The sequence below is a fragment of the Copadichromis virginalis genome, linkage group LG14 (genome assembly GCF_057382275.1).
Source record: "Copadichromis virginalis isolate Kocher_CV1m ecotype Utaka linkage group LG14, C_Virginalis_male_GT1.1, whole genome shotgun sequence".
NCBI lineage: Eukaryota > Metazoa > Chordata > Actinopteri > Cichliformes > Cichlidae > Copadichromis > Copadichromis virginalis.
Window position 1 is genome coordinate 19,158,374 of NC_140631.1, and position 14,071 is coordinate 19,172,444.

At 38.6% G+C, this 14,071-nt stretch overlaps 1 protein-coding gene across 1 annotated transcript; it reads left to right on the forward strand.

Annotated features, from left to right (window-relative positions):
* Positions 1-4,328: 4,328 nt before the first annotated feature.
* Positions 4,329-13,183, forward strand: rbm7 (RNA binding motif protein 7). Its single transcript, XM_085429759.1, has 5 exons — positions 4,329-4,548; positions 4,844-5,006; positions 9,655-9,730; positions 11,929-12,022; positions 12,201-13,183. The coding sequence occupies exons 1-5, from the start codon at positions 4,456-4,458 to the stop codon at positions 12,570-12,572; spliced, it is 798 nt and encodes a 265-aa protein (XP_085285885.1). The 5' UTR covers positions 4,329-4,455; the 3' UTR covers positions 12,573-13,183.
* The last annotated feature ends 888 nt before the right edge of the window (positions 13,184-14,071 follow it).

Below are 14,071 nucleotides of genomic sequence, written 5' to 3' on the forward strand. Positions count from 1 at the left end.
GGTTGTTTCTGCACTTAATAATATACTGTAAGTTAATATTAGTCATCATAATGCGGGAAACTGAAGAATAAGAGGGGCTTTTTGAATGAAGCAGTGGAAATGGAAAAAGAATTTTGGATGCCCTTCCACAGCACTTTGTGTGTGTGTGTGTGTGTGTGTGTGTGTGTGTGTGTGTGTGTGTGTGTGTGTGTGTGTGTGTGTGTGGGTTGCTAGACATTTCCTTTTTTCTGATACTGTTTCTCAGCACTGCAGCACTGTAGCAAAGGGATGGATCTCCCTTAATGTGGGCCTATTTGAGAGAGAGAGAGAGAGAGAGGGAGACCATGAGTAGGGAATCACAGAAATGAAAATGATGTCGCAGCATGTCAGGGCGGCAGCAACATGCAGCTCTGATATTGCGATAACAAGCATGTTGCAGAGACAGAGAAAGCTGTGAAGTAACAAAGCGGCTTGGACACCCCATCCAAAGCTTTTTGAATCCATTTGTTTTAGAAGGCTGCTGAAACGGGGTGGCATGCTGCCAGTTTTCAGATCTTCTCTGCGTGTGTGTAACAGAGAGACTCAGATGCATGTCTCAAGGTAAGGACAGGATACCCGAAGACTTGCACCTAATACTTGAAACAATCCTGCAGAAATGAATAGACTGACTAATGCTTAACTTGTTTGGCTGACTATACGCACTGCAGCTTTTCTGCCGCTCTAATGTGCTGTAATCCATCAATCTTTGAGTCACCTCCATGCAGGATCATACACGCATAGCACATTTGCATTCTACGTGGTCTCCACAAAGTACAGCACCACTACTGTTGTTCTGCACTCCTGAATAATAAATGGCATCTAGCACAAAACCGGTTCTCCTTGCTCTGTGGATTTAAGTGTAATTGATCCATACATTGTTACTGGCAGTACAGGAGTCACACAAACACCATCTCTGTCCATTGATTCTGCTAAATCTCGGATCAGGAGGTGTAAAATAAGATTACATATAGGTGGGAGCTACTGCTGGATAAGCTCTGAGTTGCACTTTAAAAGGTAGAGGCCATTAAGCTGTGTGTGTGTGTGTGTGTGTGTGTGTGTGTGTGTGTGTGTGTGTGTGTGTGTGTGTGTGTGTGTGTGTGTGTGTGTGTGTGTGTGTGCTGAATCCATTGAAGCCGCTCTGTGACATCACGCTGCCGAAGAGGGATGGCTCAGCTAAACTTTCATCCCACAAATATTCATGCCTATTTAATTATCCAGAATCACTTTATTCCACATGAATTATGAATATTAATGAACAGGGGGAAGGGCAGCGAAAGGGTGTGCTGTGTATATGCTCTGCCTAAAGGAAAGATTGGTGTTACACAAGGATGTGCGCAGCCACCAGTCAATCGCTTCACAGTCACAACAAACGCTCCAGGGCAGAGGTCAGATGCAGAATTAGCCTTGTGTGGCTAAATGGCCTTAAGATTTCACCCATATATGACCAGACCATGGGTGGCTGCTGATAGCCTATTTCTGGGATCCTGCTGTGACTTTCCCCCTTGGCAACTGCACATTTGGATTTTGTCTTGCCCTTGAGCATTGTTCCCATTTTGTCATGTTTTTCTTCTTCCCCTATTAATTAAACCAATGCAGCCAAGTCTAACATAAAGGCATAAACCTAGTCATATAAAAAGAAATGAATGCATTAACCTTAATGTTGGTAAAGGTATGAGGTGATGGATTTAAGTTAAATATCATGATTTCAAATTGGGACCTTGCTTTCCTGATTTTAAATTTTAGTTTTGCTGACCATCATGCCATATGTACAGACTGGCAAACACGATAGTGAACCTTTCTTATACTTAAATCAACAATAGAAAAAGTCTTCTGGTATCCACATAATGCAACGTTCCTGAAAATGTAGAAAAATGCTTCTGTGATGGAAATATCAGCCCATTTAGAAACCTTTAAAGTTAGAAGAAACCTGAAAGTGGGCTGCAGGCTAAAGGAGAAACATAAAAGAGAGTATTCCTATGACAATAGATTTAAAGTCCTCCACTTAAAAAAGAAAAAGAAACTCTCTTGGCATTGTTTTTTCCCCTTTCTTTTTTTCCTTCCTTTCTATGAAGCACAGGAACCCTCTCACATGCCTGCAGATAAAAAGCAGCTCTGTCAACCCACTATCACTGGATCAATGCTGCCATCTACTGCTACACTTCCACACTTGTCAGGATACAGCTCATTACAGTATTTAGTGCTGTCTAATTACTGAAATGGTTGTTTTCAGGCAATGTTAATTATTTAAATCATATCTAATTCGGTTTAGAAAGCATGCATTTTTTCCCACTGGGTTTCTAATGAGCTTTTTTACAGATTTAGCGGGTGTGCCTGTTTCATCTTGCTCTTCATTTATCCATTTCCCTCATCACTGCACACTTTGTCCTGTGTTTTATTCTTGCAGTGGTTTCTTGAATTCCTTCCAATAGTGTTGGGTAGGGGTGGGATAGCATCAGGGAGATGTATGGGGTAATGGCAATGTTGGATCCAAAAATAGATTCAAGGGCTTTAGTCATCAAATAGCATACTGCACAGGTGTAGTTTTATGGTCTAGGCTCTTTTTTATTGCTTCCATTGCAACCTTGCAGTACTATAAATCATAAGCATTTTGTTGGAGTGTACCGAACACATCAAGCATTTACAGCTATGCAACACAGCACTGATCCCCCGAGACCCGATGACAGCCAAGATTTGGTGTTAAATTGCAGTGTTTATTGCCAAATGAGTAACAGAAGTGATGGAAACACCACCTTACATACAATGTCTCACAGATACATGAATGGAGGTATGGATTTTTTATTTTTTTTTAGTGTGCAGTCCACAAATTTCCTATATACAAAATCAAAAGGTGGGTGGGTGGCTGCTTTTCCAATTGCGAATGATAGACCATCCCTGCTTCTGCCACTCAAGCTTAATCATACCAGAAATTGTGAAAAGCTTCCCGGGGCATGAAGGAGAAAGTCATTATATTTTAAACTGGTCTAATTAATATGGAGGACTGGCATTGACTGTAAAATTATCTGATTAAGATGAGAGTAAAGCCTGTCATGCTGCTTGCCTGACCTCCACTATAACAAGATCACCACCATCAGATGCACTTATTTCGAGAGCATGTACCAATGACCTACAGATTTTTTAATAAAAAAAATAAATTAGTTAGAAAGACTTAAAATGATTTGGTAAAAAGAACAGGTGAAAATGATGTCTGCAAATATGATAGTCATTTGTGGGAGCTAATCATTTCAATCTGCAGGCCAGCTGTATTCTTAGTATTCAGTATTCTGTCGATTTCACTGAAGAAAATTGAATATGTCACAGTATGTGAATAACTCAATAATGAATGTCAATGTTGTTCCTACTGTGACAAAGGCCTATTAATAGCAGTTAATTAAATATTTAGCTAATTAAATAACTAATTTTAATGTCACACTTTCAAGGTCATTTTTCATGCTGGTTCTCTATTAACAGTGTCAACACTGTCAGTGATAGCTGTGTTTCTCCTGCCGTCATAAGTCCCAAAGTCGGCTCAGAAAAAAAGGGTTGAACAGCACACCACCATATCTGTTTTTTAATAAAGGTTTTTCAATTTTAGGAGGTCCTGCAACTGCAGATTAGAATTTAAACAGCTTAGTTTTTTTTTTTATCTCAAGATTTAAAGTAAATACTACTTATAATAATATTAATAATAACTGGTATAAAACTGACAACATATTCTGTCTCACAGAAGCATGAATAAAATTAGATAATAGTCATCTACTATTAATGTTGCGTGGTCAAGTATAGCTATTAAGTAACCACTATGTGAGCAGTAAAATTCACGTGTTTTGATGATTATATTTCTGCATTTTATTAACATAATGTATCGGGTTTAGCTTGTGATACCAATGTGAACCCTAGCCTCCTATTACAGTTCTAAGATAAGTAAAAGAATAATTGTAACTGAACATGCAAAGATTTAAAAAAAACATATTCAAATAAATTTAGGCTTCTGCGACATGTAGTGTTTCTTGTCCTCTTTAAATCCACAACCAACCTAGTGACGTGGTCAGTGACGTGCGACAATATTGCATGACTACAAATTTGGCTGTCAAACAAATCGATTATAATTTAACGTGCAGCGATTTAATTTTGTATAAAATCTGTCATTAATTCAGCAGCTCTCCTGGTGTGTGTTTTTGTTGAGAAGTGCCATATAATACATTACATTTAAAATTTTATTATGTAGCCTATATTAATTTAGAATATAGCATGTTTTTAAATATACGTTGTGAAGGCCCGAAATTAAAAGTATGTGGATGTCGTGAAAGAGCCGTTGAAAGGATAACGCGTTTTACTTTACGGCAAGATTGGCCTTCCGCTTTTTGTGTGTCGCAGTGGAATTTGGCTGGACTTTTGCGTTTGTGTTGCTAACAGTGGTTTGGGATTTGCTTAAATACAATGGGAATAGAGGAGGAAACGGACCGCACCGTCTTCATAAGAAACCTAGATACTAAAGTGACGGAGGAGCTTTTGTTCGAGTTGTTTTTACAGGTGCTGCTTTCGCCACTTGTGCACAAAACTAGAAACTGTTGGTAGCATAATAGCTAGCTAGTGGCACAGAAACCGCTTACAAATAAAGTCACCGGAATGTACTAACACGTGGAGCTGTAAGCTGTATTGTGCGGTAACAAATGTGTCTCGTTTACATGTCTTTTGGTGTTTTACACATGCGTTGTGTGTAGTGGTTTTTCACCCCCGAATCACAGTAGCTAGCTAGTTAGCTGTCGTTAGCTTTAGCCGTTGATCACAAGCTTTTGTTTACGAAATTCGTTGATCCTTTCTGCAGGCAGGACCTCTTGTCAAAACCAAAATTCCAAAGGACTCGGATGGGAGACAGAAGACGTTTGGCTTTGCCGTATACAAACATGACGTGTCCGTGCCCTACGCCGTGCAACTACTAAACGGAACCATGCTGAATGGGAGAAATATCCATGTGCAGTTCAGATCAGGTGAGCTGGCATTTTTGTTGCTTTGAATTATGACGTAAATATTTCAACGTGTTTTGTGCATTTATGTGGTTTCAACACTGAACGTTTCAGTTAATGTTTGACTATCCAGAAATAAGTAACTAAAAAGCTATCACAGACAAAGCTGCGACCATCATATTTCACGCAAAGAAGTAGACGTCAGTACTTGAGTAAACTACTGTTAGTGTTACTGAAAAGCAATGACCCATGTACAGTAACCACCACACCCTACACCCGATAGGGATTCTTTGGTTTCGGTGTTGTGCACAGTTGTCGGTGTGCATAGTAGGTTAAAAGGAATAGAAGTGAGACAAAACCTTGAGCGACTTAGTAGTTGAATTAAATCACTCAAGTCTACGGAAAACCAAAGGGTTTCAGTCTTAGAATGGATTGTGCATTGACTTTTTAACATATAAAGATATGTCTTTTCAGACAAGGTACTAGGATGAGACAGTATAGTTAAAAGTTGTATCACTTCTTTTTCACTGCATTGTCTGACTTATATAATTCTACCTCACTCTGAAATGCAGACTGCCTTGTTTGCAAAGTTTTCCTCCAGAAAGTAATTTTTAGTATACATTTATATTTAACCATGTAAATCAGCACTTGGGTATGGAACTATTTTACTAGATAGTGTAGCTGTAGCATTTTGGGTAGTTAACTCCTCTAAACATAGTTGGCAATAAACATGGTAGCCAACATCACTTGTGATTGTTTCATTACAATTAATTGAAGGAATACAAATGCACAAGACTAAACGCGGGTAAACTATTTTACTATTTCTTTATTTTTTTTTAAATTTTAAGTTTAAAAAAATGAGCAAAGGTAGAGTTAGTTCCTGTCTAAAACTGCTCACACACTGTGCTTTCCACATGTGGTATGTTGCATGTAAAGCACCACAATTTCAAGTGGTGTTTACTTTGATTGTGCTCATAAGAAGCCATACATTTTTTATGCAGATGTCTGCAAAACTAGGCAACAAGAACCAATATTATTTAGATGCGTAACTGCCTCTAAAGCCCAGAGCAAAGACAAACCTGTCCCTTTAAAATATTACTTCACATGGAAAAAATGTATTTCCTCTTGGCACATCAGATATTTATTGGCAGTGTTAGTGAAGTGTGTGACCCAACCCAATTTTCCAAAACCTTTGCGACTTAACCAAATGCCTGACGGCCAAGGACCAGTAAAAAAACATGTTAGCTGTCAAGCCAGTAGCCCGTTTGGGCCTGTTCAAATATAACTTCAATTTCACATGTAAAGCAAACAGGCTTTGGATTACTTAATATATTATCATGCTTTTTACAACTACACTGTACAATGTACTATTCCTGTGTGATTTATTACTATTACTGAAGGTTGCTTGCCATACCAATACCAACTAGATTTAAATCTTAATATAAAATGAATAACAGTAGGGTGGACATTAGGTAAGGCTGCACTTTTAGTAGCAATCTCATATAGAAAACTATTCCGCGCGTATATAAAACAGGTCCGCGGCTCCAAACCATAGTAAAGGGACCTCTGGCTAATACGTTGGGTTGTGTGTTGGGCTCGTAGCCGAAAACTATCTTTACTTTGTTGTCTGCGTCAACTTTTGCTAGCGAGAGACAGAGAGAGGCGTTGAAAGGCTGCTCCAACTGAACTTATTGTTTCGGAGGAAAATGTGAACACAGTGTACAGTTGAGTCTAAATAGCTTATTTACAACTGGGCTCGTCAGGCACTCTTTTTGGCTTCAGTGGTTATTATTATATTTACATGCTTCCATTTCACGTTTCTGCTCGGTGACAACTCGTACTTTTCGACTCTCCTTTTTCTCCCTCCCTCGCTCACAGACACATAACGGGTACGGCAGTCCATTCTCCCTGCAGCACGGACTACACTGCCCATGAGTCTACATTCTTTATGGCTACGCCTGTATATTCAATTATTTTTTGAATAATAATTTTTTAAAATATTTACGTCATTGTGCGGTAGGGCTGCTACAAACGATTATTTTGATAGTCGACTAGTCACCGATTATTTTTGCGATTAGTCGACTAATCAGATCATCATCCATTGGGTGTAAAACGTACAGCTTATTGCACCAGCAGCATCTGCTCTTATATAACTATCATTAGCTTACAGCTTTAAGTGTTTAAGGTATGTGCTAACTTAAAATAAAGACAAGATGATAGTTTATTAAATTTTAATGAAATTTGCAGATTGTTTCGGTGAAGTTTAATAAGCTCCTTGCTATCTAAAATATAACGGGACACCGGAGTATATTCTCGAGCATCTCACGCTTCTGATAATCAGTTGTCTGCTTGACGTTTATTCAGCTGTGTAAAAACTACAACTTTAATCTCAGCCAAACCGATTTACTCAGGAACAAATAAAATACTAAAAAAAAGCCAAACAATAACATTTTAAAGTTCTCTAAGTGACTTCTATATGTTTAACCTGAGTAGCGAAAGACGGTGGTGGGTTTGAAAACGATTTGCCGGGAGTCCGGTGTTCACACCGGCTCTAGTGAGCTTTGCCCCCGGCTAGCTATCGAGCTAGTGGGTAACAGACATCTCTGAAAACGTCGGAGCGCTTTTGAAAATATGTGGTGTCTTGATAAACTGAGCAGATATTTGAGATTTACACAGCTACATTCTCGCCTGAAAATATGTTAAACGTTTATTTTGTGACCCATAAAGAATAATATTAAAACTAACTAGCTGCCGCCATTGTTAGAAACTGAGCAGGGCTGCGCTTTGAATTCTGGGACAGAGCTACTTCTTCTTCGGGGTTTAACGGCAGCTGGCATCCTTGTACATGCAGTGCTGCCATCTTCTGTTTCAGTCCGTTATTACACTCTTAAATCCATCCATCCATCCATTCGCTTCCGCTTATCCTTTTTCAGGGTCGCGGGGGGCGCTGGAGCCTATCTCAGCTGTCATAGGGCGAGAGGCGGGGTACACCCTGGACAGGTCGCCAGTCTGTCGCAGGGCTTACACACAGGGACAGACAACCATTCGCACTCACATTCACTCGCACATTCACACCTAGTGGCAATTTGGATTATCCGATTAACCTATCCCCACAAGCTGTGCATGTCTTTGGACTGTGGGAGGAAGCCGGAGTACCCGGAGAGAACCCACGCAAACACGGGGAGAACATGCAAACTCCACACAGAAAGACCCCGGCCTGATGGTGGAATTGAACTCAGGACCTTCTTGCTGTGCGGCAACAGTGCTAACCACCTTGCCACCGTGCTGCCACTCTTAAATCCTACTACTTATTCCTGCGCCTTTTGTGATCTTACAAAGCTTCAAACGACGCGTCGACTATTAAATTAGTCGTCGACGATTTTGATAGTCGACGTAATCATGACTAGTCAACTAATCGTGGCAGCCCTATTGTGCGGGCAGCAAGTAGAGGAGACATGGGCCGCGGGATTGAGACACAGACATTAGAGCCTCTTAATGCATGTTTTGTTTGGGTTTCCGCCGGTGTGGAATTAGCAAAACTAGAGAGGGCATAGCCTAACATATGAAACAGGAAAAGACCGCTGTGTAATCCATTTATTTCAACAAAGTAAATGTATTCTGAATACCACCCTTTTAAACGGTAACTGTAACGCAATACAGTTACTCATATTTTGTATTTTAAATACATAATGCCAGTACATGTATTCTGTTACTCCCCAACACTCGTTAAAAGGCTGATGACAAAAAAGAAAATGTTAGTGGCATTTACACCACAAAGATTTATTTTAAAGCTTTGGTTAAGTATTTTGGAGAGTTAGGTGTTCACATAATTTAATTGTAAATCTAGTAATACAATATGCTATATCATTAAAAGCTACGGGGTAGTGTGTGTATAACGTATAGTTAGTTTTCTGTGCTTGTCAGTGTTTAGGGTCATTTAAAATGATTTTTATATAATTGCATGAATTAGTGTCAACTAGTGTCTGGTGCTTTGCTCATGTATGAAAACACAGACATATGTTAACTTTATATTTTTATTATGATCAATATTATTAATTCTATGTGAATTATATCCTATATATTTATTGCTCTTCTGCTTTGTGAGTCATTGTATAAGACAAAGTAGTCAATTGCAGACACTATAGGTGTCACATTTTGATCAACAGTTATTTACATATATGCGTAATAACACGTTCCAGTGACCTCAAAAATGTCACTGCACTTAAAATTGATTTACAAACAAAAACATGCACGTAACATAGCCATAATTTAGCCATTCATTTTGAGTCAGCTACTATATGTAATATATATGATTTGTAAGGATTTAAGTATTTTAAAAATAATTCCCAACGGCTATATAGATGTTTATAGTCTTGGTATCCTTGGTAGTTTTTCTTATCATTTTCATCTAGATTAATTAACACTTGTAGGAGGAGCTAGGGGAAAGAGTTTAATTCAATTCATTTTAAGTTTAATTTTTTTTTATATAGCAACAAAACAACAATAGTAACCTAATGGCATACATGCATTTGCTATATTACTAATATATTAAGATTACTGCAATGATATTTCTTTTTCTTAAAGAGTGTGTGTTTGTCATATCATTTGGTATGGATCAAGTATATATATGCTTTCTTCTTTTTAATATAAATTTTGTTTTGCTCGCTCATAGGCAGCAGTCATTGCAGCAATCCAGGGAACTCACAGAATTCAAGTCCTGCAAGTACCCCAAATCCCCATGGCCAGAGGTAAGAGAGTGTCTCACAGCATCAAAAGTTATCATCTTATTGTACCAATTAAGATGCTCACATGCTGTTAATAAGAGGAAAGACTAACAAGTTTCACTGTCAAGTATTAAAATATTCATTAAAAAAATAAAGTCCATTGAGACTGTGGTAATATGTCACCAAACCCCCCCAAAACAAATCAGTACTTTGGAGTCACACTTAACTACAGTTGTGATGTAGTAGAATTAAGTCAGGTGCTTCAAGTCACCATTACTATAGCACCTGAGCTTTGAATTATAAAGTTAATGAATAAATGAATAAAAATTGTGTAGGCTGTTCAAAACAGGCTGACTGTTGGACTAAAGAATTCAAAAACATTATCCAATCATAAGTGTATATAAGATTTACGACCCTTTTGCTTTTTGTATGGCTGTAAAATGGAATGAATAATAGTCATTAAAATTTCTTCCTATGCTGATTAGCAAGTTAAAGCTAGTTTGGTGAAAGCAGCATCTTTCAGTTGTAAAGTGAAATGAAAATGGAGTTAAGCTCATGTTTGTGATGCCTAGTTCTTTTGGATATCACAGTCACCAGATAATTTCTAATCTGTCACAAATATATCCTTCCATGGTAGTAGAGGCGAAAATTTCCTCAAGATAATAGTCATATTTAAACTCTAAATGTATGCCACGTGGTCCATGTGACACGAATATAGTCATTGGCACAGGTCTGTCAAAGTGCAGATGTAAACACATGGAAACCATGAACTGGTCGTTGTTGCCTTATTCCATTACATCACTTCAGGAAAACACGTTTGTGAGTAGATAATGGAAATGAGAAAATGACCCAAATATTCTGAGAATTGTCCCAGCCAGTCACATAACTTTATAATTTTTATTACACTTGGAGAAGACGAAAACAGGAGTGCACACGACTAAGTTAGTAGACATTTACATATTGCTGTTGGTGCCAGAAACAAGTATGTTCTTATTTAATCAACGTACTGTGTCATTTGCTTTGATTCCCATTAGACATCAGCCTCTCTCTCTCTCCCCATCTGTCTCTCTATGAGATGTTGTTAATAAGCAAGGTGCAAAGTACACAGATGACAGCTGAGCAAACTGGTGTACGTCTGGATTACATAGAAAATGAGTGAAAATGTTTGTATGCAGGCTGCATCTGAGTAAGCAGGCATAGCCACTAAACTGGAGTGATGTTTAATGATATTCTGCACAGGTGTGTCAGTGCTAGTGTGCAATGGGAGGGGCTGGTGCTGGCACTGCCAACATTACCCACACTTGGCAAATTAATCCGATATTGTGGGTGTGTATTGTGGCACAAAGTGTCACACACTTCGGCAGCATTTGAAGTGTGATGTAATCATTAAAGAAGGAAGCTAGCTGTTTCAAATGGCTGTTGCATACTTTTGCACTACTTTTAAAACCAGTTTTTAACCTCATGCATCAGATTTTGGTCAATTTGAAATATTTTGTTAATTTCAATTTTCAATTTAAATATTTTGTTAATTTAAAATTAGTCAACTAGTGAAATTTTCTTTCCGCAATCTTTTTCTAAAAGAAAAGTACATTATAAATTGCGAAATGTTTTGTAGGTTTTTTTTGTTATTTTGTTGTTAGAGGTAGATTGATTTTTATATTAGTGTGTCAGTGAAGTACTCCAATATAATTTTTGGCTCATCCTGCAAAACTAGTTATAATAAATTATAATAATATAATATAATGATGTTAAAAATAACTTATGTGGTCATGGGTGCTGTCCTATAGCCTTGCAGTAACTAGCAGCTTTGGTAGAACCTTCTAGTAGTTTGAAGTTTACGTAGACACTGAAGTTCTCCTCAGTCACTGGTCCCTTCAACTACAATAGTTACTGTAAGTTGTTGGGGCAGCTGTGGATTAGGAGATAGAGCGGGTCATCTGGAAATCCAAAGGTCGACGGTTCAATCACCAGCTACTCAAGTCTTCAAGTGTCCTTGGGCAAAACACTAAGCACTGAGCTTCCCCCAATGCATCCAGAGTGTGTGTTGCTTAGTTAGGACCAAAGCACTCATGAATTTGTGTGTGAATAGGTGAATGAGGCTTGTAGTAAAAAGGGCTTTAAGTGCTCAAAGTAGAAAAGCAAAATAGAAAAAGTTCTAATAAAAACTTAATGTTGATCTTATTTGAAGACCCTTATAAATTGCTATTTCCACACTCCTACAGAACCCCAGCCCAATTCAGCTCTCCACCATATACTCCTCCACACCAAATACAGAGATCCTTTTCTTCTCCCGATAATCTGCAGAAGCATGCCATGGTAAGTTTCTATTTCAAAAAACAATACTGTATTGCCATAATGGACAGAATTCATATGCGTTATTCAAGGATTGCACTTGGCTTCTTTTATGTTCAACTAGCTCTGTTATTGTGTAACAAATAAGTCAATATGTAAGCCGTGTGTAAAACAGGACTTTTTATTTTCCCTCCATTTGTAGATGAACAACATGATGTGGCAGACTCACATGAAGCAAATGGACCAGTTAAACGGCTCCTTAAAACCTCCGCAGCGGCAGACGTTTGGAGGTGGAAAGTCCACCAGTGGTGACTCACGGCATCATGACAATACTCCCTATCGGCATCACGCATCCCAGAATAACAGCACTGGCAGAAGCCAGCGCTACGCGGAGGAGCCGGGCTCTGGCCGTCATCAGCAACACGGCCACGGCCGAGAGAGCCACCACCACCATCATCAACACCAGAGCAACAGGAGTGGCAACCGTCACTATGACAACAGAGGCGGCAATAGACCATATGATGATAGGGGTAGCAACCGTGGCTACCAAGACAGTAGATGGCAACGATACTGAGATGTAAAAAAAAAAAAAAAAATTCTGTACAGACTTAAGTTCTTCAGATTTGAGGACACTTTTCTAAAGATGATGAACTATGTAGAAAAACATTATTGTGTATACTCAGGTTGTTTGTAATGATCCTATCAGTTTTAAGATTTAATAACTCATGCCTTAGACACATTTTTTTAATTATTTTTATTTTACTTTTAAGGCATTTTAAAATTTGTACTCTTCTTTCGTGTGAGCTTTTCATCACAGACGTTGCAGATATTTTGTAGGGTGTCATTTTGTCATGAGAGCAAGGACAAAAGCTATAATTAGTAGCGATTTTTAGAATACGAGGGGGGAAAGTATTAAAAAAAGAAATTGGGCAGTTTTTTTATGTTATGCAGATAATATTTAAACGGTGCTGCCATAGTTAAAAACGAAAATCTTCAGGTACTTTGCAAAAAAAGAACAATAACTTTCAGATTCCACCAGCACCACTTACTACAACAGGGCACTGACTTTTTCTGATTGTAACATCGTCTAACCTTGCTCTTTTCCAGAATTTTTTTTTACTCTTATGTGTAAGACTGTTTTAAAATGAACATTTGCATTATTATTATAAAGCCCTTTTCATTTGACTGCTGCCTTGTCTTTCATCTGGCTACAACTCAAATACTTTAGGCTCTTGGCTCTACATCGTGAACCTATTTACAGCTCTTTGTGTATGCAGCTAAGTTAAGTAAGTAGGCTATTGTATGTTGATGCTACATGCTGTAATGAATGCACACAAGGCCTTATCTGCACCTATAAATGGACCTCGTGTAACTAATATGCTTGTGCAGTGGGTTATGAAGTAATCTACAGGTGGCGCCACACACATCCTTTTATTGAATCAATTAAGGTGGTAAATATAACTGAGCCACATGATCAGCTCCTATTTGACCTTTCAGTTCATGATGCTTTCAAGTCTATACATAGGTTTGACACTCATTCTGTACTCTTGACTACATTCAGTTATGTTTGGGTTTACTGCTTATTCGCTAGAGTCCCACGTAACCGGTTCTTGTTCACCGTTAGCAAGTGGCACAGGTTTAGGTTTGTGCGACTTCGCAGAAACGAAAGGTAGTTCATTGTTCCAACTTAAAATTAGCAGGACTTTGATCCCTACCATCTGACGGTGCGATCAGGCTTTGTGTCCCGGTCTGTTTCTCGTGCAGTGGTCGTCAAATCACTTAATGTCTGTATAGATGTCATAATTACCCTTCCGAAAGCGCTTATGCCACTAACAGCGGCTCCCGTGCAATATCGACAACTAGATCCCTCAGTAAATCTCCCAGAGTCCAAAAGTAGAGCTGTATTTGCACCCTCTGAACTAAGCTCTGACTTGCTTGTAATCTACCTATCGTCTGATTGCATCCTGATGCTCCCAAATCGCTCTAATAGAGAGTATCCTCTGTTCGGTGTCAGTACTAGGAAGGCCTTTATTACGCTTCGGGCTGCGGCATAACTCTTCTAATTGGTTGATC